We start from the raw sequence: 23556 nt of genomic DNA on the forward strand, positions 1-23556 counted from the left end.
AATAGAAGCATGAAAGTAAGTAGTTTGAAACTTTGGAACATCAATTTGACTTGGTAAGAATAAATTGGTTATTTCAATTGGTATGATGTAAAAAGCCTAAATTTTAATTGATATGACATTGGAAAACAAAATTTTAGGCGAAAAGCCCAAATTTTAGTCCATAGCCCAAAAATTTCAAATTTCAACCCAAAACCCCGAAGGCCCAAAACCGAAAATCCAATTTTGAAATACCGAAAACATTTCGAAAATCTCAAAAATTGGGAATACTGGAATTTCGGTTCGGGATTGGTCTTCAAATTCTCGTCCCGAAAATTTTTGGTTTGGGATCCCATACCGAACCACCCCTAAAGGATATACTTCTATACCTATATAAAGCGCATAGCCCCCATTTGGGGTCACGGGTTTCACCAAAAAGTTTTGGATAGAAATACCCCCCAAACAAAAAAGTTCAAAAGCAGCCCAAAATAAGAATGCAAGGGTATTTACGTCATATAAATAGTGTTTTTTATGATTACTTTTTTTTAGTACCCCACAATAGGCTAGCAATAATTGGATTCAATAAGTTGTTTATTAAATATTATTTTCTCTATTTTTAAACACGTTCAAAACATCTTAAGAGACGCGTAGTGCCGGCTATAAAAAATGTTTTTCGCACGCGCATAATAATGTGATTCAATTAGTTGTCAAATGATTTTTTTTTTAACAAACGATATTACCTACACTAAAGAGGAGATGAGTGAGTTTAGTCTCATAATGGGTTAGCAATAATGTGATTCAAAAAATATGTAGTCATGCGTAGCACGTCGTGATTAAAAAAATACATTTTTTTCACGTTCGTAAGCGCGTGTATGAAGGCTAGTTGTAATTAAAAGAGGAAGGAAACTCATATTTTCATGGCAGATAAAATAAGTTTTTGGAATATTGGGATATATTTTTGTTTGGATTTCCTATTAGCTCTGGTCATTCTTTTTCACGCCAGTTCTTTCACGCGCCACCACAACCTAAATCAATTCTCATACGGCACGATCCCCTACTTGGAATGTTGTTAAGCATCTGTCTTTATTCTTCATTGAATTCATCGGGCCCCTACCTAAAACTTTCAACGTGCAAACGTGTGGTTTTTGACACCTATAAATCATGAATCATCCCCCTATCACCGGCTACCTACACGAACCATGCATCAAAGACAAACGTTATTAAGGATCCTAAGTAACTGCCTCAACAAATCCAAATTAAAATCCTGAAAAATAATAAATAATTGTAAGGGATTGAGATCAAAAGACTCAGCTGGCTATTCAAACTTTGATCGACTATCCTTCTGCCACGTGTCACTAAACCCACGAGGGATTTTTTTCATTTTTTTTTCAAATATAATGTGCATTAAACTCGTGAGCTCATCAGCCATGCTATATATATGAACGAGTCCACCACGACTCAGACATTACTCTCAAAACTGCAAGTCTGTAACCATGGCCACATTTGCTTATGCCACCACCACCGCCATTGTCTTCCTCATCCTCCTCCCGCTGTCTTGCTCTTCCGAATCGATTTTGCACCACCATCACCACGACGGCAACTCCTCCGTCCAGAAATCGGACGTCGATCTTTTGGAGTTTCCTTTGAACTTAGAGTATTTGGAAGCTGAGTTCTTTTTGTATGGCTCTTTGGGGTATGGCTTGGATAAGGTTTATCCGAGCTTAGCCCAAGGAGGTCCCTCTCCCATTGGTGCCAAAAAGGCACATTTGGACCACTTCACTAGGGATGTTATCGAGCAATTTGGATGGCAAGAAGTTGGACACTTGAGGTTTAATCTTTTTTTTTCCTTTCTAATTTATGATTTTCGTCTAACTTTTTCATTTTTGCACGGACTGTTTCTGGTATTTAGATTGAATAAATTCAATCATAAAATAGATGTGCAAAATTCATGTCTGATTTACAAATGGTACATAGTTAGAAAGCTTACAAAATTATATTTTTTCTTCTACTTTTTGTGCAGAGCTATTAAGAAAACAGTGAAGGGTTTCCCAAGGCCATTGTTGAATATAAGTGCAGCATCATTTGCACATGTGTTTGATTCTGCATTTGGGAGTCCCTTAAATCCACCATTTGACCCTTATGCCAATTCAATCAACTATCTCCTTGCATCCTATATCATTCCTTATGTTGGTCTCACTGGCTATGTTGGTGCAAGCCCTAAGCTCCAAGGTGCTACTTCCAAAAGGGTAAGTATTTTAAAGTATTCTATTAGATTCTTTTTATGTTTTGCAAAACTGTGAATCTTGATCGCATTTTATGACAAGAATAAACATGACTCTATTGTATTTGTTTGGTAAACTAGTCTGACAAGAAAACATTAACATGTAACTAAAATCAAACTGTTTATGTTTATATTGGTCTATGCTTCAAACACAATTATTTTGAAGGGTAAAATTTGGAAATGATCCATGAACTTTCACCATAATTTCAACTAAACTAAAAATCCGTCAATTAGGGTCTGTGAATTTAACAGCTCTAACACCATTGATTATGTGGATCATGTTCAGCTAGTTGCAGGTCTTTTGGGTGTGGAATCAGGCCAAGATGCCGTGATTCGAGCATTGCTATATGAGCGCGCAGAGTTGAAAGTGGAACCATATGGCATTACAGTGGCTGAGTTCACAAATCGCATTTCGGAACTAAGGAATAAGCTAGGACACGAAGGTTTGAAAGATGAAGGCCTTGTGGTTCCCAAACACTTGGGTGCTGAGGGAAAAGTCAGCGGCAACATTCTGGCTGGAGACGAGTACTCACTTGCATATGGCAGGACTCCAGAGGAGATACTAAGGATCGTATATGGTAGCGGTAATGAACGTGTACCTGGTGGTTTCTACCCTAAAGGAGCTGACGGCCGGATTGCTAAATCTTATTTGAAAAAGGAATAGGAGAGATTTTTTAATGTAACCGGCACACCACGTGTTATTATATAAATGGTGGGATATGTGTGTTAAAAATTTAATAACTTAAAAAATAAAATTTCCCACCACTTACATAAAAACACGTGATGTACCACCCGTGTTCCCGTCAGAATTAAAAATTTCTCAAGGAATAGGACATGAACAAATAGGACTAGTTTGGTTGCCATCTAGTTTACCTTCTTCAGAATGTTTTTTTTTTCTTTTTTTCTTTTTCCTTTTCTAGACAGAATAAATCATGTTCTTAATTAATTTGATGTAAGGAATCGTTTCACGCTTCATTTTGTTCGCATAAATCCTTCGCGTTTGTTCACATAATATTTTATTAACAGAGCAGGGAAAATGCAGTAAGAAAACTCTTATAATACGTTGTAGTTTGCATCTGTTGCCAAAATTTTATATTCAGAATTCATGACACATAAGTGAGCAAATCACATGGATTACATTTTTGACCCCAAAAAAAAAAAAAAAGAAAACTAGTGAAAAAAACTTGAAAACTTGAAGTTTTAACGATAAAGACAAAATAAAATGTAAAGTAAATAGTATCCAGATTGACTTTTTAGTGTAAAAATGTGGTTTTTCGTTAAAATAAACAGTACCGAAAGCTTTTCGTTAAAGTTCTCAAAAAAAAAAAAAAAAAACGAACGAAACTATGTGGGTTACATACATAAAAATTCTTGCACATTACTACAACAAGAGTGCGAAGCCAGTATGCCATAAGAAAAAGAGTTAAAGATGAGTGTCCTGTTGCAAATTTCTGGACAACATGTTGCATTGGATTCTAGGCTTCCTCCAGACCGCTACCTCTCCCACCCCTTCCTCCGATGCCGGCTATCGATCTGGAGAAGCTGCAGGAAATACAATTTTGAGTGCTGTCAGCTCATATAGATTTCCATCTGTACCTAGATTCGCCACTGGCTTCTCACTCGTGGCAAGGCTTTTGATCGTAAGTAGAAGCAGGGCCGGACGAGGCTAAGGCTAACTTCCCTCCCCCGACCAATCGGACGTCCGGGAGAGCGAGGCGTCGTGTATATTCATCCAGAGCCACTAATCTCCCAGGGCCACCAAGGGGTACAAGTGCATTAACAGTGTGTTTGACTTCTGAAAGCAAGGAATGAGCGTATGAACTTCTCTAGATATTCACAGGTAAGAGAGCTTTATTTTGTAAGCACCTCTGTAAGCTAGCCCGGTGCATTTGTCACATTTTAACAATAGTTGGGCTAATCATATCATAAAATCAGATGATTTTCTATAAGAGCATCGAATTCACATTTCCTACGCTTTGCGAACTATATCGTCCAATATGCAGATTGACCCCAACTGACCTAAACTGCTAAAGAAACACCGCGCTAGCGCATTCCCTGTGCCGATGTTGGGGCAGATCCCTTCACTTTTCATCTTATGAGGATAAATCATGGCCTCATTTAAACCTACCCTATTACAAATCCCCCACACAATACTGGTATAATCTACTACATCTGGTTACCACTCCTTTTCTGCACCAACAATGTCGAAACTCTAGCAGTGCTAATCGAACCTTGCTTGCAATTGGCATATATAATCGTTTATATGTGAAGGTATCAGGCTTCCTTCCCCTTACCAGCATCTTTCCGAGAATCTGCATAGCCTCCTTGGCATTCCAGCCTGAAGAAAAACCATTCAAAGTGGTATTGTAAGTTTCCAAATTCAGTCCCATCCTCATTTCCTTGATCTCCCTAACAATTCCATAAGCTTCTTCAAATCTGTTCGCCTTGAATAGACCGTCCAAAAACACATTAGGGCGGCAACCACGGTTCATCATGTTGTACAGTTGGAGGGCAGCCAACAAGGGTACCTGCTTTTGCAAAGCCATCAATAAGAGAGCTATATGTGGTCTAGGGGAGCCATTCCTCTCCATCTCATAGCAAACAGATACAGCATCCCCCATTTTTCCGTTAGTGCAGAGATCATGTATCCGAGTAGTATATGCACAATATTCGGCCTAAATCCCTCGCAAATCATCCGCTTCCTCAAGTCAAGAGATTCGTGCACTCTCCCTTCCACAAAGCAACCCTTTATCAAGAAAGCATAGGTGTGAACATTAGGGCTGCATCCTCTCACGAACATTTGAGCCAAAACTGCAAGAGCAGACTCAACGTTCCTCGTATCATTGATCGTATTATTAATTTTCGAGTATGTGATAACGTTACCGCTTATTCCCTTATCCACACCATTTCAACCAACAACTCCGAAGCCTCCTTATAATCTTACACTCTTTGCACACCCCATTCACCAATTCATTATAAACAAGGACAATGGGATCAATCCTCCAGCAAGCTCCCTAGCTTCCTCCACCTTCCCCCGTCTACACAATACCAGACACTACAGTCGTATAGCTCACAGCATCCGGCAAACAGCCCTTCTTCGACATTTCAACAAGACAGTTGCGAGCACCATCCACCCCATCGTTCTTACACATTGCCTTCAACAGAATGTTATAAGCATACACATTTGGCTCCATCCCCATCCTTCTACATATTCCTATATATCGGATTAATCAGCTTATGACAATGACGATATAGAAGACAGGAAACAAGGTAGGGTAGAACAACTAGTGTAGGAAAAACAGGAAGAATAAGAAAACTTAGGGCAAACAATAAGTTAAATTTAAGTAGATGGTAGCATATAAAAGATTTCGTAATAGCTCTGCACAAAAACTTAGGGCTCTCAATGAAAGCACAAACTTAGGGCTCTCAATGAAAGCACAAATTTGTCAATGCAAATTTCCACCATGTTCAGTCTTGAAGAAAATGTACCTGCAAAACAATTAACATTTTTAATCAATGATATAAGCCTCACGCGCCCACGAGGTGGTGGGGGTTAGGCTAATGGATCTCCGATGCCTAAGTCAATGTCTTTGAGGAGAATAAAGTGTTTAGGGCTTTTTTAGGGTCGTAAAAGCTTCTGAAATTTGGTAGAATATGAGATATTTATAGGGATAGGGTCGACCATAGTGTTAGGGCTTTACCCTACATGTGGCAACATCCTATTGGTCATGTTTTGTGAAAAAATATTCTCTAAATATTTTCAAGATATTAAATAGGAAATAAGGCCATCTCTAACCGAAGGGTCCAGAGGGCCAGAGGGCCGAAAATAGCCCTAAAATCGTCTCCAACCGAGGGCTAGGTCAGAGGGCTTGGGAATCTGGGAGGGCCCCACGGAATTTCAAAGGGCCAAAGGGCTGGCTGCTTTTGGCCAGCCAGCCAGCCCCGGGCTGGTTATTTTTTTTTTATAGTTTTCCTATTGCTGTTGGTTATAATCGACAACATTAAAGAGAAATTCTTTTTTTATATATAGTTTTACTATTAGTGTCGGTTATAACCGACACTAATAGTTTGAAATTTTTTTTAATATAACGGCTAGCTGAGTCAGCTAGCCGTTGGGTTTTTTTTTTTTTTTTTTTTTTTTTAATTTTAAACATTTCTTTTCTTCTATAAATATGGTGAAGTTCTCTCAATTCTTCACTTCATTTGCAATATTTTTCAATATTTCCTTCAATATTTCCTTCAATATATTTTCCAATATTTCCTTCATCTATAATATTTGTTTCAATTTTTCAATAATTTCCTTCATCTATAATATTTGTTTCAATTTTTCAATATTTCCTTCATCTATAATATTTCTTCACTTCATTTGCAATATTTCCTTCATCTAAAATATTTGTTTCAATTTTTCAATAATTTCCTTCATTTTTTTAAAAAAAAATGGCCTTATATGCAATGAAAGGTAGGGCTTGGACCCGAAAAGAAGATGAAGCTCTTTGCAAGGCTTATAGATGGGTCTCAGAAGATAGTGTGAGGGGGATTTCTCAAACAAGTGAAGGTGTTTGGACTCGTGTGTCCAAAAAATACTTAGAGTTCTACGAATGCACCATTCCACCGAATACCCGAAACCACGAAAGTTGTTCTTCAAGATGGAAGAAACATCTTCATCCAAGTTTGAATAAATGGCATCAAGCACTATTAGCAGCAGCAAGTAGACATGAAAACGGCACCAATTACTATGACGAAGTTAGTGTTTTCACAGTTTATTTTAAATGTTTAATTATATTACATTTAATTTTTGTAATTATATGTCATTATATTACATTTAATTTCATGAATTAATTTCTTAAAATTTTTGTAATTATATTTTCTAGGTACGCCAAGCGGAGGAATTGTATATGGAGGGCAGCTCAAAACCCTTTCAGTTTCACGGTTGTTGGGAAATTTGTAAAGGGTGGGTGTTATTTGAAGATCCACCTCAACATAGAGTGGATCCTTTGGGAGCTGCATCCCCATCTGTAGATATGAATGAAGATGGATCTCCTACCATTCAACAAACAAGGGTAGAAAATCCGACTCCGTCCGAAAGTTCTTTACCTAGGGCTATGGGACGAAACAAGGCCCGAAGGTTGAGGGAAAAAGGCAAGGCAAATGCTGATTACGCCACTCAACATGAAGTGGCGGCCTCATTGCGATTACTGGCGGAGCAAAATGCCCTTAAGGCAAAAGAAAGGAAGCGCAGACATGAAGAACGGGCCAAACAAATACAAGAAGAGATGGATGATAAGAATATGGAAAGGAACACTTCGAATTACACTCCAATGAGTAAGGCCTATTTTGATAGGAAAAAAAAGGAAATTATGTCTCGGCGGCAATTGTTTACCTCTGACTATACTCCTAAAATGGCGGATGATGAAGATGATGATGATTATGGATATTAAATTTAAGTCGTTGTAATTTTTAAATTTAAGTTAATGTTGTTTTTAAATTTAATTTGTAGTTTTTAAATATAAGTTGTTTTTAAATTTAAGTTGTTGTAGTTTTTAAATTTAAATAATAAATTATGTTTGGCCCTATGGCCCTTTGGCCCTCGATTGGAGACGGTTTTTTGTGACTGGGCTAAAATGAGCCATCTGGCCCTCTGGCCCTCGGTTGGAGACGGAGGCAAATATGACCATGTACTGTTCATTAAAATATTAATATCTTGGGGAATCTTGGAGGGCCAGAGGGCTAAAACGAGCCCTCTGGCCAGCCCTCGGTTAGAGATGGCCTAATATCTTGAGATAATGGAGTAAATATCCCTAATTAATTTAAATTGGGATTACTTACTTGATTGGAGTCAATCTTCAATTGGGAATGTATTAAAGATAGGATTTGGGTAATTAATCTTTATCTTTAATTCCTTGTCAATGGCAGGTGAGCTGTGGGCAGTAGCATTTAGCTGCTGAGACCTTCAGGGGTGCGAGCTGCGCATGGGAGCACCTGAGAAGCCTGCCCATTTATTGAGGGCAATCTTGTCTTTCTTGAGAAAAAGTCCACATGTCTCCTCTAGAATTTTTGGGATTATTTTAGTCTCCACAACTGGAGTATTGTACCCAATTGGCACCTATATATTGTTTGAGATAATTAATGAAATACCAATATATCGTTGCTTGTCTAACAAAAATTCCCCTCAAAATAGTTAATTAAAATGGATAAGTTTCATTAATGTCTGATTAACTTAATTCCCAATCCCCTCCAAATAAAAAATCTAATATAACAAGTTGTTTATTTTAATTCAATCCTAGACACATAACGAAGCCTAAATAACATTACTTGGAAAAGAAACTTCTATTGTATCTATGAGATAGGATCAGGGGGTTAATACTTTGACATTTCTTTATGTGCTAGGATCAGGGTGTTAATACTTTGACATTTCTTTTGCACTTTTGAAATTACAATCCACATCATCATTCATTAAATGACATGAGCGATGACATGAATTACAACTAATATAATACATAAACAAATAAAGATTAAAACTTAAAATGAATAAAACTGGGAATTTCCTCAAACAGCAAAAACTCTAGAAGCCTATTTGTCTCCTGGGATTGGCAGCCAACGTCAAAGTAGATCTATGGAGATTGGGGGATGGAGATTCCCTTGAATGCCAACGACATGATTAATTGTACAATGTTGAACTATCTGCAAACGTGAACAAGGAGGGAGGAAGCCCTCCATTGCTTTGGTGAACTAAGTCATCACAATATGCATGTAACATGTTTATACATGGATTTTTGTGACAACAAAACTAACCATATATTCATGCATGCATGTAAATGTTTATCACATGGATTTTTACAACAAACCTACATAAAAAATAACCATGTGATGGTTGAATATTAATATTTCATGACGAAAATCTATACTATTATATTATATTACATTATATATATATATATAACTGGGTTCGCTTTGGATTTTTTTTTTTCTTCTCCTTCTTCTTTCTGGGTTCCCGCCCACAAACCAGGGGGGTGGACGAACTGGGTTGGGGTTTTTTTTTCTTCTTCTTCTTCTTCTTCCTCCTTCTTCTTCTTTCTAGGCTGCAGGGGGTTGGGGGGTGAACTGGGTTGGGTTGGAATTTTTTTTTTCCTCTTCTTCTTCCTGCTTCTCCTTCTTCTTCTTCTTCTTCCCGGGGGAAGGGGGGTTGATGGGTTTTCAAATTTTTTTTTTTTTGGTTGAAGATTAAGCAGGGAAGAAGATGAAGATGGGGAGAGAGCAGGGGGAAGGGACGAACAGAGGGATTTATTTATTTATTTTACTTTTCTTTATTATTTTAAAAAATATTAAATAATTTTTTTTTTAGTTTTTAATACTTTTTTATTAATTTTTTTTAATAGAAAGTAGGCCCTGAATCAAGTCACACCAGCATTTAACTGAAAAGTAAACGGCCAAGTAACGGAATGTATAACATTGAACCAAATTCTAAAGATGAGGTATGACATTGTCAATTTTAAAAGATGAGGTATGAAAGTGTTATGACACCAATAGTTGAGGTAGTTTTTTGTACTTTACAAAAAAAAAAGTTCAAAAGCAACTCAAAATAATGCAAGAGTATTTACATCATATAAATGGTGTTTTTTTTATAATTAATTTTTTTGTACATTTTTTTTAATTAGGATATACTAGGGCTGGAAATTTTTCTTGAAAATACCAAACCAAACAAAAAAATTCTCAAACCAATAATACTGAAATTTTTGGGATCCATACCAAACCGATCCCAAACTTTTCGGTACGGAATCGACATTACATATTCAATGATTTGGGAATCTCAAACCGAACCAAATATATATTTATTTATTTTGGTTGCATGCATGTTAAATATTGAGTTTAAGTAGTTTGATAGTACAGTATATTAGAAATAGCAGCATGAAAGTAAGTAGTTTGAAACTTTGGAACATCAATTTGACTTGGTAAGAATAAATTGGTATGACTTAACAAGCCTAAATTTTAATTGATATGAAATTGGAAAACAAAATTTTAGGCGAAAAGCCCAAATTTTAGTCCATAGCCCAAAAATTTCAAATTTCAACCCAAAAGCCCAAAACAAAAAATCCAATTCCAAAAACATTTCGAGAATCTCAAAAATTGGGAATACCGAAATTTCGGTTTGGGATTGGTCTTCAAATTCCTCTCCCGAAAATTTTTGGTTTGGGATTCGAATCCCATTTTTAGTTTTGGATCCCATACCAAACCACCCATATAGGATATACTTCTATACTACTATATAAAGCATGCAGCCCCCATATGGGGTCACGGGTTCACCAAAAAGTTTTGGATAGAAATACCCCCCCAAACAAAATGTTCAAAAGCAGCCCAAAATAATGCAAGGGTATTTACATCATATAAACAGTGTTTTTTATAATTACTTTTTTTTTTGTGCAGTAGTACCCCACAATGGGCTAGTAATAATTGGATTCAATAAGTTATTTATTAAATATTATTTTCTCTATTTTTATACACGTTCAAAACATCTTAAGAGACGCGTAGTGCCGGTTATAAAAAATGTTTTTCGCACACACATAATAATGTGATTCAATTAGTTGTCAAATGATTGTTTTTTTTTTTTAACAAACAATATTATCTACACTAAAGAGGAGATGAGTGAGCTTAGCCTCATAATGGGCTAGTAATAATGTGATTCAAAAAATATGTAGTCATGCATAGCACGTCGTGATTAAAAAAATGCATTTTTTACACACTCGTAAGTGCGTGTATAAAGGCTAATTGTAATTAAATGAGGAAGGAAACTCATATTTTCATGGCAGATAAAATAAGTTTTTGGAATATTGAGATATATTTTTGTTTGGATTTCCTTTTAGCTCTGGTCTTTCTTTTTCACGCCAGTTCTTTCACGCGCCACCACAATCTAAATCAATTCTCATACGGCATGATTCATCGGCAATCCCCTACTTGGATTGTTGTTAAGCATCTGTCTTTATCTTTCATTGAATTCATCGGGCCCCCACCTAAAACTTTCAACGTGCAAACGTGTGGTTGTTGACACTTAAAGATCATGAATCATCCCCCGTCATCGGCTACCTACACGAACCATGCATCAAAGACAAACGTTATTCAGGATCCTAAGTAACTGCCTCAATAATCCAAATTAAAATCCTGAAAAAAAATAATAAATAATTGTAAGGGATTGAGATCAAAAGACTCAGCTGGCTATTCAAACTTTGACCGACTATCCTTCTGCCACGTTTCACTAAACCCATGAGGGATATTTGTGAGCTCATCAGCCATGCTATATATATGAACGAGTCCACCACGACTCAGACATTACTCTCAAAACTGGAAGTCTGTAACCATGGCCAAATTTGCTTATGCCACCACCACCGCCATTGTCTTCCTCATCCTCCTCCCGCTATCTTGCTCTTCCGAATCAATTTTGCACCACCATCACCATGGCGGCAACTCCTCCGTCCAGAAATCGGACGTCGATCTTTTGGAGTTTCCTTTGAATTTAGAGTATTTGGAAGCTGAGTTCTTTTTGTATGGCTCTTTGGGGTATGGCTTGGATAAAGTTTATCCGAGCTTAGCCCAAGGAGGTCCCTCTCCCATTGGTGCTAAAAAGGCACATTTGGACCACTTTACTAGGGATGTCATCGAGCAATTTGGATGGCAAGAAGTTGGACACTTGAGGTTGTTAGAGTTTTGAGACTCTTATCCCACATTGGAGAAAACAAGATTCTCAATGACCTTTATATATGTTTTGTCCTCTACAATATTAGTTATGTGTTGGACCAATGAGAATTGAGGCTTGGGCCACCATTTTGTGTGGATTGGGCTTGATGATTATACTATAATATTAATATTAATATTAATAATATTAATATTAATATTAATTAATCAAGAAGATATTAAATTGGAATTTCAATATGTAGATGATATGCTTATAATGGGAACTAACAAAGAGAAAATAAATTGGACCAAGAAGATATTGAAATCAAATTTCGATATGAAAGATCTTGGACTAGCTGATGTGATTCTTGGTGTAAAAATAAAAAGAAACCAAGAAGGTTATATTCTTACTCAGTCCCATTATATAGAAGCTACACTTAGGAAATATGGTCATTTGGAAAGTAAAGATGCAATTACTCCTTTTGATGCCAATAGCAAACTTAAGAAAAATAAAGGTGATGCTATATCTCAACGTGAATACTCACAAGTTATTGGAAGCCTTATGTACATTATGAACTGTACAAGGCCTGACATAGCATACTCTGTGAGTAGACTAAGTAGATATACATGCAATCCTGGGCATGATCATTGGGAAGCTTTAATTCGAGTTTTGAGATACTTAAAGCATACAATGAATTATGGATTGCATTATACGAGGTATCCTCCCGTGCTCGAAGGATTTATAGATGCGAATTGGATATCAGATAGTACTGATACGAAATCCACAAGTGGATATGTATTTACTTTGGGAGGAGCAGCAATATCTTGGAAATCTTCCAAACAAACATGCATAGCCCGATCAACTATGGAATCGGAATTTATAGCTCTCGATATGGCTAGAGGAGAAGCTGAGTGGCTAAGAGATTTTTTGGAAGATGTTCCCATATGGCCTAAACCTGTAACAGCAATATATATACACTGTGATAGTTTAGCTGCACAATATCGAGCTAAAAATAGTGTATACAATGGGAAGTCTAGACAAATTAGACGAAGGCATAATACAATAAAGCAATGGCTCTCTAGTGGGGTAATTTCTATTGACTATGTCAAGTCAAAAGATAATATTGCAAATCCGCTTACTAAAGTCTTGTCTAGAGAGCAAGTTAAGCATACATCAAGGGGAATGAGTTTAAAGCCAATAGAGTAAAATGAAACTGCTAAACAGAAACCTAACCTAGTTGATTGGAGATCTCATGGTCTAGGTTCAATAGGCAAACTGGTTTGGCTAGATTCAAGAAGAAACACACTTACATACCCATTCCTATGATGGAAGAAGTGTGGTGACTGCTGATGGTGTAGGATACATTAGTTTAATGATATTGGTACTTGTAAATCAAGTGGAATAGTAGCAGCCTATTCATAATCAATATGACCTATATGAGAATAAATGTGGGGTCGCATTTATGAGAATTACATGGCTACATTCTCTAAAACTCTCATGAATCCAGGATTTGTTCAGGACCAAAATGAACACAAACGTATGAATTTATGATGTGTTGGTGTGGCATATGTTTTGCTTATTGTCATGGTTTACTGCGAAGATGAACAGTTCAAGATTTTATATTCACTGCGTCATCTAGTAAATCCGATAAGTATACACTAAGGTAGATTCAAGTCCAAAAGACACCTCTCCTGATGTATGTCACATCTATTGTTTACTCTCGTGTCTCCATTTTTCTAGGACCAAATACTCGTCTCAAAATGTGGGGTATTGTTAAAGTTTTGAGACTCTTGTCCCACATTGGAGAAAACAAGATTCCCAATGACCTTTATATATGTTTTGTCCTCTACAATATTAGTTATGTGTTGGACCACTTGGAATGGGAATTGAAGCTTGGGCCACCATTTTGTGTGGATTGGGCTTAATGATTATACCATAATATTAATATTAATTAATCAAGACAATGGCCTTGGGCCTTGGGGCCTAATAATTAAAATTACCCTGATCAATTTAGTTTTAATTTTCGAATTAAGTTTTTAATTAAAAATGTTTTGATTAATAAACACAACTCTTTGGAAAGAGTTGTATAGCTTCAGATACATCCAAAAGATATTTGAAGAGGTATGAAAGAGCCTATATAATTGGGGTCCTCAGTTCCATTCCAGATATCTTTTCTTCCTCCTTGCTTCTATACGAAATTTCCAGAGAGTAAACACACAAAGCAAATTCGTTAGAATTCTATAATCCAGTGCGGGTTGTAGAATTAGGTAGTTGAATCCTGGTCAAGCAGACATTGTCAAACCACAAGCACAGGAGTGGGACGAAAATACTGTTCGAAGGACATAGGTTTTACGCTAGCCTCTACCTTCTATAATCAAGTTAGTTGCATTAATATTCTTATATTAATTTTTGTATTATTGTGTAATTTTCGTTTTGCATAGCAAGTATATTTTGGTTAATAAAATATTAGAATTTCTATTATTTTTGTTTATTTCTGAATTGTTCTCCAACAGAGGTTTAATCTTTTTTTTCCTTTCTAATTTATGATTTTCGTCTAACTTTTTTATTTATGCACGGACTGTTTCTGGTATTTAGATTGAATAAATTCAATCATAAAATAGATGTGCGGAATTCATGTCTGATTTACAAATGGTACATCGTTAGAAAGCTTACAAAATTATATTTTTTCTTCTACTTTTTGTGTAGAGCTATTAAGAAAACAGTGAAGGGTTTCCCAAGGCCATTGTTGAATATAAGTGCAGCATCATTTGCTCATGTGTTTGATTCTGCATTTGGGAGTCCCTTAAATCCACCATTTGACCCTTATGCCAATTCAATCAACTATCTCCTTGCATCCTATATCATTCCTTTGTTAACTTATCTTATACTTCACAGCCAAGACATAATCAGTTAAGCCATTGAACTACAACCAACATAAAGTAATATACAACCCCAGTAAACCTTAAATCGAATAAAGAAAACATACTTGCTGTCGAAGACATCATGCATGGATATTAGGTTTAGCCTTCTCTTCTCTGGTGTTTGATACAATACAACCTTCAATGAGACTGGTTTTCTTTTTGGAATCACACCGAGAAAAGAGACCAAGAACCTCTCTTTTATTTACATGAAAAAACAAAAACGGTTACCCCCATTAGGGTTTCAGTTATTGCCAGTTACTTAGAGTTGTTAACCAACTCTAATTCAAACATTAGAACTTAATGTTTTTCCCTCCATTTATCTATATGGCCATATAATCTCTTATCTTGATGTCGGCATATATATAAATACACTAAGGTTTGATTACACTCGTCCTATAAAATCTTACATTCTCCCACATGAGTGTATTCAAAACTGTGATCCATATTATGCTCAACAGCTAAAGAGCAATCACTTAGTCATGATAAGTGCAATAAATCTTTCCAAATAACTACATATGTTTATCAACTGAGTCATAGACAACTTAATACAAATATAAAGTATCAGTGTACCATAACCACAAATTGATCGTACAAATGAAAGTTTGGAACATGAGGAAATTTTAATGAGAGTCTATTTGTATACCATAATAACTCCCACATTTCTTGGTACTCAAGACACTGCAGATGTCTTCTTTATTTCAATCTCTGCAAGATTGACAAACATTATAGTTCTTGTTAGAATGAGCTTTTACAAACTGATCACATCGTCATGCAATTCAGTTCATAGTCTTAATAAGCACAACTTTAGTACAAGAAATCATAAAACGTAGTCATAACTGTGAGAAAATTACCTTACTCCCACATTCAAATATTTTCCATGGATGATTGCAATCCCATATTAGGTAGGTGTCTGCGAAAGGCAGTGACATGTAATGCCTTTGTTAAAGGATCTGCAACCATATGGAATGTGCCAAGATGTTCTATATCCACAACTCCTTCTCTGATTTTGTCTTGAAGCTTCAAGTATTTGATATCCATAAGTCTTGAAGCCTTTTATTGCTTATTGTTCTTGGCAAAGAACACTGCAGAAGTGTTATCACAATATATCTTAATCGGTTTCTCTATACTGTGCAAAACTCCCATATAATGAATCAAATTCTTTAGCCATCCAGCTTGCCTCATAGCTTCAAAACACCCTATATATTCAGATTCCATTGTTGACACAGCTCTGGTGGTTTGTTTCTTACTCCTCCATGAAATAGCACCTTCAGCCAATGTGAACACATAGCCACTTGTTGACATTCTGTCCTCTACACAACCTCCCAAGTCTGCATCACTATAACCAACAACTTCTAAAACTTTAACTTGATGAAATACCAGCACATGATCTCGGGTTCTTTTTAAGTATCTGAGTACTTTCTTTCCTGCATTCCAATGAGCAATGCCAGGATTTGATTGAAACCTTCCCAATACACTGGGTGCAAATGCCAAGTCTGGTCTGGTACATACTTGAGCATACATAACACTCCCCACCAATGAGGCATATGGTTTCTCTTTCATCTGTTCAATGTCATGGATTGTAACTGGACACTGAGCAAGTGAAAGCTTGTCACCTTTAGCTATAGGAACATCACCACCATTACAATTCTCCATGTTAAATCTCTTAAGCACTCGATCAATATAATTCTTCTCAGACAAACCCAAAGACTTCTGCAATCTGTCTCTTGTGATTTCAATTCCCAAAACATAATGAGCCACACCTAAATCTTTCATATCAAAGCTTTGAGACAACATTTGTTTTGTTTCTTTTAACAACTGTACATTGGAGCTAGCAAGAGGTATGTCATCAACATAGAGAACCATGAAAATAAAGTCTGATTTGGCTTGTTTCATATAAATGCAATTGTCAATCTTATTTTCTAAGAAACCAAATGAATTGACAACCTAATCAAACTTCTTATACCATTGCTTAGAAGCTTGTTTAAGGCCATAAATAGACTTGGTAAGCTTGCAAACCATACTTTCCTTCCCCCTTTCAATAAATCCTGGTGGTTGCTTCATATAAATGTCTTCCAATAAGCTGCCATTGAGAAAAGCAGTCTTGACATCCATTTGATGCAATTCCAAATCATAATGAGCTGTTAATGCCATAATAACTCTAAAAGAATCTTTTGTAGACACTGGTGAAAAAGTTTAAGTGTAGTCAACACCTTCTCTTTGTGTGAAACCTTTAGCAACAAGTCTCGCTTTGAATCTTTCAACATGTCCTTGTGCATCTCGTGTTGTTTTGAACACCCACTTGCAGCCAATGGGTTTAATATCACTGGACCCTTCAACTATACACCAAACTTCACACACATCTGTGTGTATTATCTCCAAGAGATCATTGCTTCTGGTAGCTTTCGATTTGTTTGTTGAATTAGTTGTCTTCCCTTTAAAACAGTCTATGCAAGTCCCAAGTTCATTTGGATTAATCTCTGGCAATGCACCATCTTTCACTAGTCTCATCATTCTCTCTTTTGATATGTGCCCAAGTCTTCGATGCCAAAGCATAGAAGATGTTTCATTAGTGAGCAGCCTTTTAAATGCAGAATGATCAACATTAAGACAATCATGAAAGTAAGTACACTCAAGTTGCCAAAGATCACCATTAAGAAATGCATATCCAAGGAGATTGTCAAACTGGTTATTTACTATAAACTAATTTGAGTTTCATTACCAACATACGAAAATTCATCTTTTACAAACTATGTTACAGAAAACACATTCATTCTCATAGAAGGTACATAAAGAACATTGTTTAAAACTAATACATAGCCAGAAGACAATCTCAACTTTACTTTACCAACTGATTCAACAGTCACTTTATTTCCATTTCCAACATAGACATTGTGTGGCAATTCCTATTTTGTACTCTATATAGATGATTTTTCAAGATATACTTACCTGTTTTTTATTTAAGAAAAGTCACAAGTACTTAATTGTTTTAAAATTTTCAAACTTGAGGTTGAAAAGCAACTAAACAAACAAATTAAGATTGTGAGATCCGATCATGGAGGAGAATATTTTGGTAGATACACTGAAGTAGGACAACAAAAGGGTCATTTCGCATTGTTTTTGCAGCAAGAAGGGATTGTTGGTCAGTACACTACTCCTAGGACTCCTTCCCAAAATGGAGTGGCTGAAAGACAGAATAGAACCTTGAAAGACATGGTCAGGAGCATGTTAGCTTATCTTATACTTCACAGCCAAGACATAATCAGTTAAGCCATTGAACTACAACCAACATAAAGTAATATACAACCCCAGTAAACCTTAAATCGAATAAAGAAAACATACTTGCTGTCGAAGACATCATGCATGGATATTAGGTTTAGCCTTCTCTTCTCTGGTGTTTGATACAATACAACCTTCAATGGGACTGGTTTTCTTTTTGGAATCACACTGAGAAAAGAGACCAAGAACCTCTCTTTTATTTACATGAAAAAACAATAACTGCTACCCCCCATTAGGGTTTCGGTTATTGCCAGTTACTTAGAGTTGTTAACCAACTCTAATTCAAACATTATAACTTAATGGTTTTCCCTCCATTTACCTATATGGCCATATAATCTCTTATCTTGATGTCGGCATATATATAAATACACTAAGGTTTGATTACACTCACCCTATAAAATCTTACATCCTTATGTTGGTCTCACTGGCTATGTTGGTGCAAGCCCTAACCTCCAAGGTGCTACTTCCAAAAGGGTAAGTATTTTAAAGTATTCTATTAGATTTTTTTTATGTTTTGCAGACAGTGAATCTTGATCGCATTTTATGACAAGAATAAACAAGGTTCTACTGTATTTGTTTGGTATACTAGACTGACAAGAAAACATTAACCTGTAACTAAAATCAAACCGTTTATGTTTATATTGGTCCATGCTTCAAACACAATTATTTTGAACAGTAAAATTTGGAAATGATCCATGAACTTTCACCATAATTTCAACTAAACTAAAAATCCGTCAATTAGGGTCTGTGAATTTAACAGCTCTAACATCATTGATTATGTGGATCATGTTCAGCTAGTTGCAGGTCTTTTGGGTGTGGAATCAGGCCAAGATGCAGTGATTCGAGCATTGCTATACCAGCGCGCAGAGTTGAAAGTGGAACCATATGGCATTACAGTGGCTGAGTTCACAAATCGCATTTCGGAACTAAGGAATAAGCTAGGACACGAAGGTTTGAAAGATGAAGGCCTTGTGGTTCCCAAACACTTGGGTGCTGAGGGAAAAGTTAGCGGCAACATTCTCGTTGGAGACGAGTACTCACTTGCATGTGGCAGGACTCCAGAGGAGATACTAAGGATCGTATATGGTAGCGGTAATGAACATGTACCGGGCGGTTTCTACCCTAAAGGAGCTGATGGCCGGATTGCTAAATCTTATTTGAAAAATGAATAGGAGAGATTTTTTAATGTAACCGGCACACCACGTGTTATTATATAAATTGTGGGATATGTGTGTTAAAAAGTTAATAACTTAAAAAATAAAATTTCCCACCACTTACATAAAAACACGTGATGTACACCCGTGTTCCCGTCACAATTAAAAATTTCTCAAGGAATAGGACATGAACAAATAGGACTAGTTTGGTTGCCATCTAGTTTACCTTCTTCAGAATGTTTTTTTTTTCTTTGTTTTTTCCTTTTCTAGACAGAATAAATCATGTCCTTAATTAATTTGATGTAAGGAATCGTTTCACTCTTCATTTTGTTCGCATAAATCCTTCGAGTTTGTTCACACAATATTATATTAACAGAGCAAGAAAAATGCAGTAAGAAAAACTCTTATAATACGTTGTAGTTTGCATCTGTTGACAATACGTTGCAGTTTGCATCTGTTGACAAAATTTTGTATTCGGAACTCATGAACATGACACATAAGTGAGCAAATCACACGGATTACATTTTTGACCTCCAAAAAAAAAAGGAAAACCAATGAAAAAAGCTTGAAAACTTTGAGTTTTAACAATAAGGACAAAATCAAAGGTAAAGTGAATAGTATCAAAATTGACTTTTTAGTGTAAAAATATGATTTTTCGTTAAGATGAATAATACCGAAAGCTTTTTGTTAAAGTTCCCAAAAAAAAACATGAAACTATGTGGGTCACATACATAAAAATTCTTGCACATTACTACAACAGTGCAAAGCCAGTATGCCATAAGAAAAAGAGTTAAAGATGAGTGTCCTGTTGCAAAATTTCTGGACAGCATGTTGCATTGGATTCTAGGCTTCCTCCAGACCGCTACCTCTCCCACCCCATCCTCCGATACCGGCTATCGATCTGGAGAAGCTGCAGGAAATACAATTTTGAGTGCTGTTAGCTCATATAGATTTTCATCTGTACCTAGATTTGCCACTGGCTTCTCACTTGTGGAAAGGCTTTTGATCGTAAGTAGAAGCAGGGCCGGACGGGAAATTTGGAAATAACCAAAATTTGGTCCCTGTATAGGGTTTAGGGTTTAGGGTTTAGGGGGCTTCAGTGTGGGCTTGTTCTCTTAATCCGCCACTACTCAGCGTCGGTTAAAAGCAACACTGATGTTGACGTCGGATTAAAGCGACGTATACTTCAACATTACGTCGGTTTAAAGCGACGTGCACTAGCAATTTAACTATAAAATATCCAACCTACTGTTGGTTTTAACCGACATCATGATAAAATTAAACAAATAAAATATCCCTTAACCGACGTTAGATAACAATTAAATAAATAAAACATACAAACTAGTAATGGTCTTAACCGACACCACCTTTGTTAATAATAATAAAAAAATATGAAAATTTGTCTCTGCATTTGTTTTCAATTAATTGTAACGAAAAAACATTATATAACCTTCTCCGAAAAAAGAAAAAAAAACAAACGTTATATAACATAACATACAAATGGGGTCTTTGGGTGTAGAATTTCTTGTTAAATGCATTCTATTTCATATAAATAAGGAAGTACAAATAAAACATATATAGGAGTTATTAGAGAACCAATTACAAGATGAAGATAAAAAAACTAACAATTACATATAATACTAATCAGAGCTCTATGCTTGCATTTAATACTAGCAGCTGCCATGATGCTTTCCCATGCTTGCCTTTGTCAAAGACCACAGATTTTGTAGCTCCATGCTTTCTAGTGCCCTTACTCTGCATATCCAAAATGAACATGCATAAATTTTTATATGGATTTTCGAACTACTGATCTTACTAAACAAGAACATAAAAGAGGAGCTCATTGGAGATTATACCTTTAAATGACGGATCTAGAATGGAGACAACTCTGTGGTGGTTTTTCCTTAAGATGCAGTTTGGGGCTATACCAGTGGTTGCATCATGTTTTTTTATTTTTTTTATTTTTTATTTTTTACAAATCTCAGGTCCCTGCAAAAGAAACAACACAAGCATGAGGAGTTGAAGATTTTTTTCTTGTATGATATATTTCAATCGGCAAACCTGAGTGCATGAATCGTCAAGGGAAGGTGAGAAGTTTACCTATTAGTGTGTCGGCATCAAGATCGGTGCTACTACCCTTCTGGTGATGCAGTAAATCCATGGCTTCGAGGTCTTATGGGTTGATGATGGAAGATTAAGGTTTGGCTTGCAGAAATGGAGGTTTGTGTTTGAGAAAATGTGCAGAGATGAGCTACAGTTTTAAGGTGTGATTGGAAGAATGGAGTGATAAATGATGGAGGTTAGCTTATGGGGTTGAGGTGAAGCCTCTTAAAATGAACCAGTGAACTTTCTGACACTCTTTATTGGAAATCACGATGTCGGTTTAAATTAATGTTGGTGTCGGTCTTAACCGACACCAACATCTGACACACTTTTTGAAATTCACGTAGCGTCGGTTTAATGAAACTCGCGTTGAATTAAAAGACTAGAGCGTCTGTTAAAACCGACACCAACTTCTGACATACTTTTTGAAATTCACGTAGCGTCGGTTTAATGAAACTCGTGTCGAATTAAAAGATGATAGCATCGATTCAAACCGACACCAACTTTTGACACACTTTTGAAATTCACGTAGCGTCGATGTAATGAAACTCGCGTCGAATTAAAAGATGATAGCGTCTGTTAAAACTGACACTAAGTCTTTCCATCCATTTCCTCGTGCAGAACAAGCGGGAAATTTCTCGCCTAATATTTCAAATTATCATACCAATGTTGTTGGCTAAAAGCGACAACATACTAGTTTTTAAAAAAAAAATGTTTATCCCAAAGAAAACAAATAACCAGCTCTTTTTTTATTTTTTTGTTATCTCATATAACAATTTAAGATTTTAATAAATAAAATACGTAATAAAAAACAGAAATATAATTTTATTATAAAATATCATCACATTCTAATTGAAACATAGTCTAATTAATACTTAAAATACATAAAATAATTAATATATTTTTACTCTGATTTTGATTATTTTTTATAACTACACTCCTTGATCCTATATAAATACAATGAATGAATTTGATCTTCAATTTAAAATATTTACACTAGTGGATACCACAAAATCTTATGTTATACTTAATGAAAGTATAAATAAACTCTAAGTGCTAGTGAATCTATTATTTTGATGGGATACGCATCCTACAAAACTAATTTCAACGATCCAACCGTCAAACTTGTTTGTATATGCATCAAGATCGCATAAGCCAAAAATCGGAAAAAAAAAACATTCAGAGATCAAGTAACGGGACAAAACTTTTCGAAGGTTATAAACGAAAAATCACAGTTTAACGGTTATTTTAACTCCGATTTTGATGATTTTTTACAGCTACACTCCTTGACCCTATATGAATACAATGAATGAATTTGATCTTCAATTTAAAATATTTACACTAGTGGATACCACAAAATCTTATGTTATACTTAATGAAAGTGTAAATAAACTCTAAGTGTTAATGAATCTATCGTTTTGATGGGATACGCATCCTACGAAACTAATTTCAACAATCAAACTGTCAAACTTGTTTGTATATGCTTCAAGATCACATATGCCAAAAATAACAAAAAACAAAGATTCAGAGATCAGGTAACGGGACAAAACTTTTCGACGGTTATCAACGAAAAATCACAATTTAACGGTTATTTTAACTCTAATTTTGATGATTTTTTACAGCTACACTCCTTGACCCTATATCAATACAATGAATGAATTCAATCTTCAATTTAAAATATTTACACTAGTGGATACCACAAAATCTTATGTTATACTTAATGAAAGTATAAATAAACTCTAAGTGTTAGTGAATTTATCGTTTTAATGGGATACACATTCTACGAAACTAATTTCATCGATCCAACCATCATACTTGTTTATATATGCTTCGAGATCGCATACGCCAAAAATCGCAAAAAACAAACATTCAGAGATCAAGTAACAGGACAAAACTTTTCGACGGTTATCAACAAAAAATCACGATTTAACGGTGATTTTAACTCTGATTTTGATGATTTTTTACAGTTACACTCTTGGACCCTATATGAATACAATGAATAAGCTTGATCTTCAATTTAAAATATTTACACTAGTGGATACCACAAAATCTTATGTTATACTTAATGAAAGTATGAATAAACTCTTAGGTGCTAGTGAATTTATTGTTTTGATGGGATACGCATTCTACTAAACTAGTTTCAACAATCCAACCGTCAAACATGTTTATATATACTTCGAG

The 23556-nt window shown here is 35.7% G+C and overlaps 3 protein-coding genes and 1 long non-coding RNA gene across 5 annotated transcripts in view; 2 read left to right on the forward strand and 2 right to left on the reverse strand.

The window, feature by feature from the left end:
- LOC126608218 (desiccation-related protein PCC13-62-like) overlaps positions 1-3232 on the forward strand; it is a 51373-nt gene extending 48141 nt beyond the window's left edge. The window contains exons 1-3 of one of the 2 annotated variants that reach the window (XM_050276057.1): positions 1419-1804; positions 1997-2222; positions 2544-3232. In XM_050276057.1, coding sequence (XP_050132014.1) covers positions 1470-1804; positions 1997-2222; positions 2544-2921 — 939 coding nt within the window. In that variant the 5' untranslated portion in view covers positions 1419-1469 and the 3' untranslated portion in view covers positions 2922-3232. Of the gene's footprint in view, positions 1-1418; positions 1805-1996; positions 2223-2543 lie in introns of those variants that run through there. The other variant, XM_050276055.1, reaches the window with a different exon arrangement.
- A 641-nt stretch (positions 3233-3873) lies between these two features.
- On the reverse strand, positions 3874-5457 carry LOC126609095 (pentatricopeptide repeat-containing protein At3g48810-like). Its single transcript, XM_050277105.1, has 4 exons — positions 5307-5457; positions 4923-5068; positions 4552-4785; positions 3874-4083 (listed from the first exon to the last, which is right to left on the reverse strand). The coding sequence occupies exons 1-4, from the start codon at positions 5455-5457 to the stop codon at positions 3874-3876; spliced, it is 741 nt and encodes a 246-aa protein (XP_050133062.1).
- A 6134-nt stretch (positions 5458-11591) lies between these two features.
- On the forward strand, positions 11592-19509 carry LOC126608225 (desiccation-related protein PCC13-62-like). The gene is made up of 4 exons (XM_050276062.1): positions 11592-11941; positions 14628-14786; positions 18526-18592; positions 18913-19509. Exons 1-4 carry the CDS (start codon positions 11607-11609, stop codon positions 19288-19290), a joined length of 939 nt encoding a protein of 312 aa, XP_050132019.1. The 5' UTR covers positions 11592-11606; the 3' UTR covers positions 19291-19509.
- Positions 14825-18347, reverse strand: LOC126608226 (uncharacterized). Its single transcript, XR_007617790.1, has 2 exons — positions 18308-18347; positions 14825-15033 (listed from the first exon to the last, which is right to left on the reverse strand). It is a non-coding gene; the product is annotated as an uncharacterized LOC126608226 (long non-coding RNA).
- Positions 19510-23556: the final 4047 nt, after the last annotated feature.

The sequence above is a fragment of the Malus sylvestris genome, chromosome 16 (genome assembly GCF_916048215.2).
Source record: "Malus sylvestris chromosome 16, drMalSylv7.2, whole genome shotgun sequence".
Lineage (NCBI taxonomy): Eukaryota > Viridiplantae > Streptophyta > Magnoliopsida > Rosales > Rosaceae > Malus > Malus sylvestris.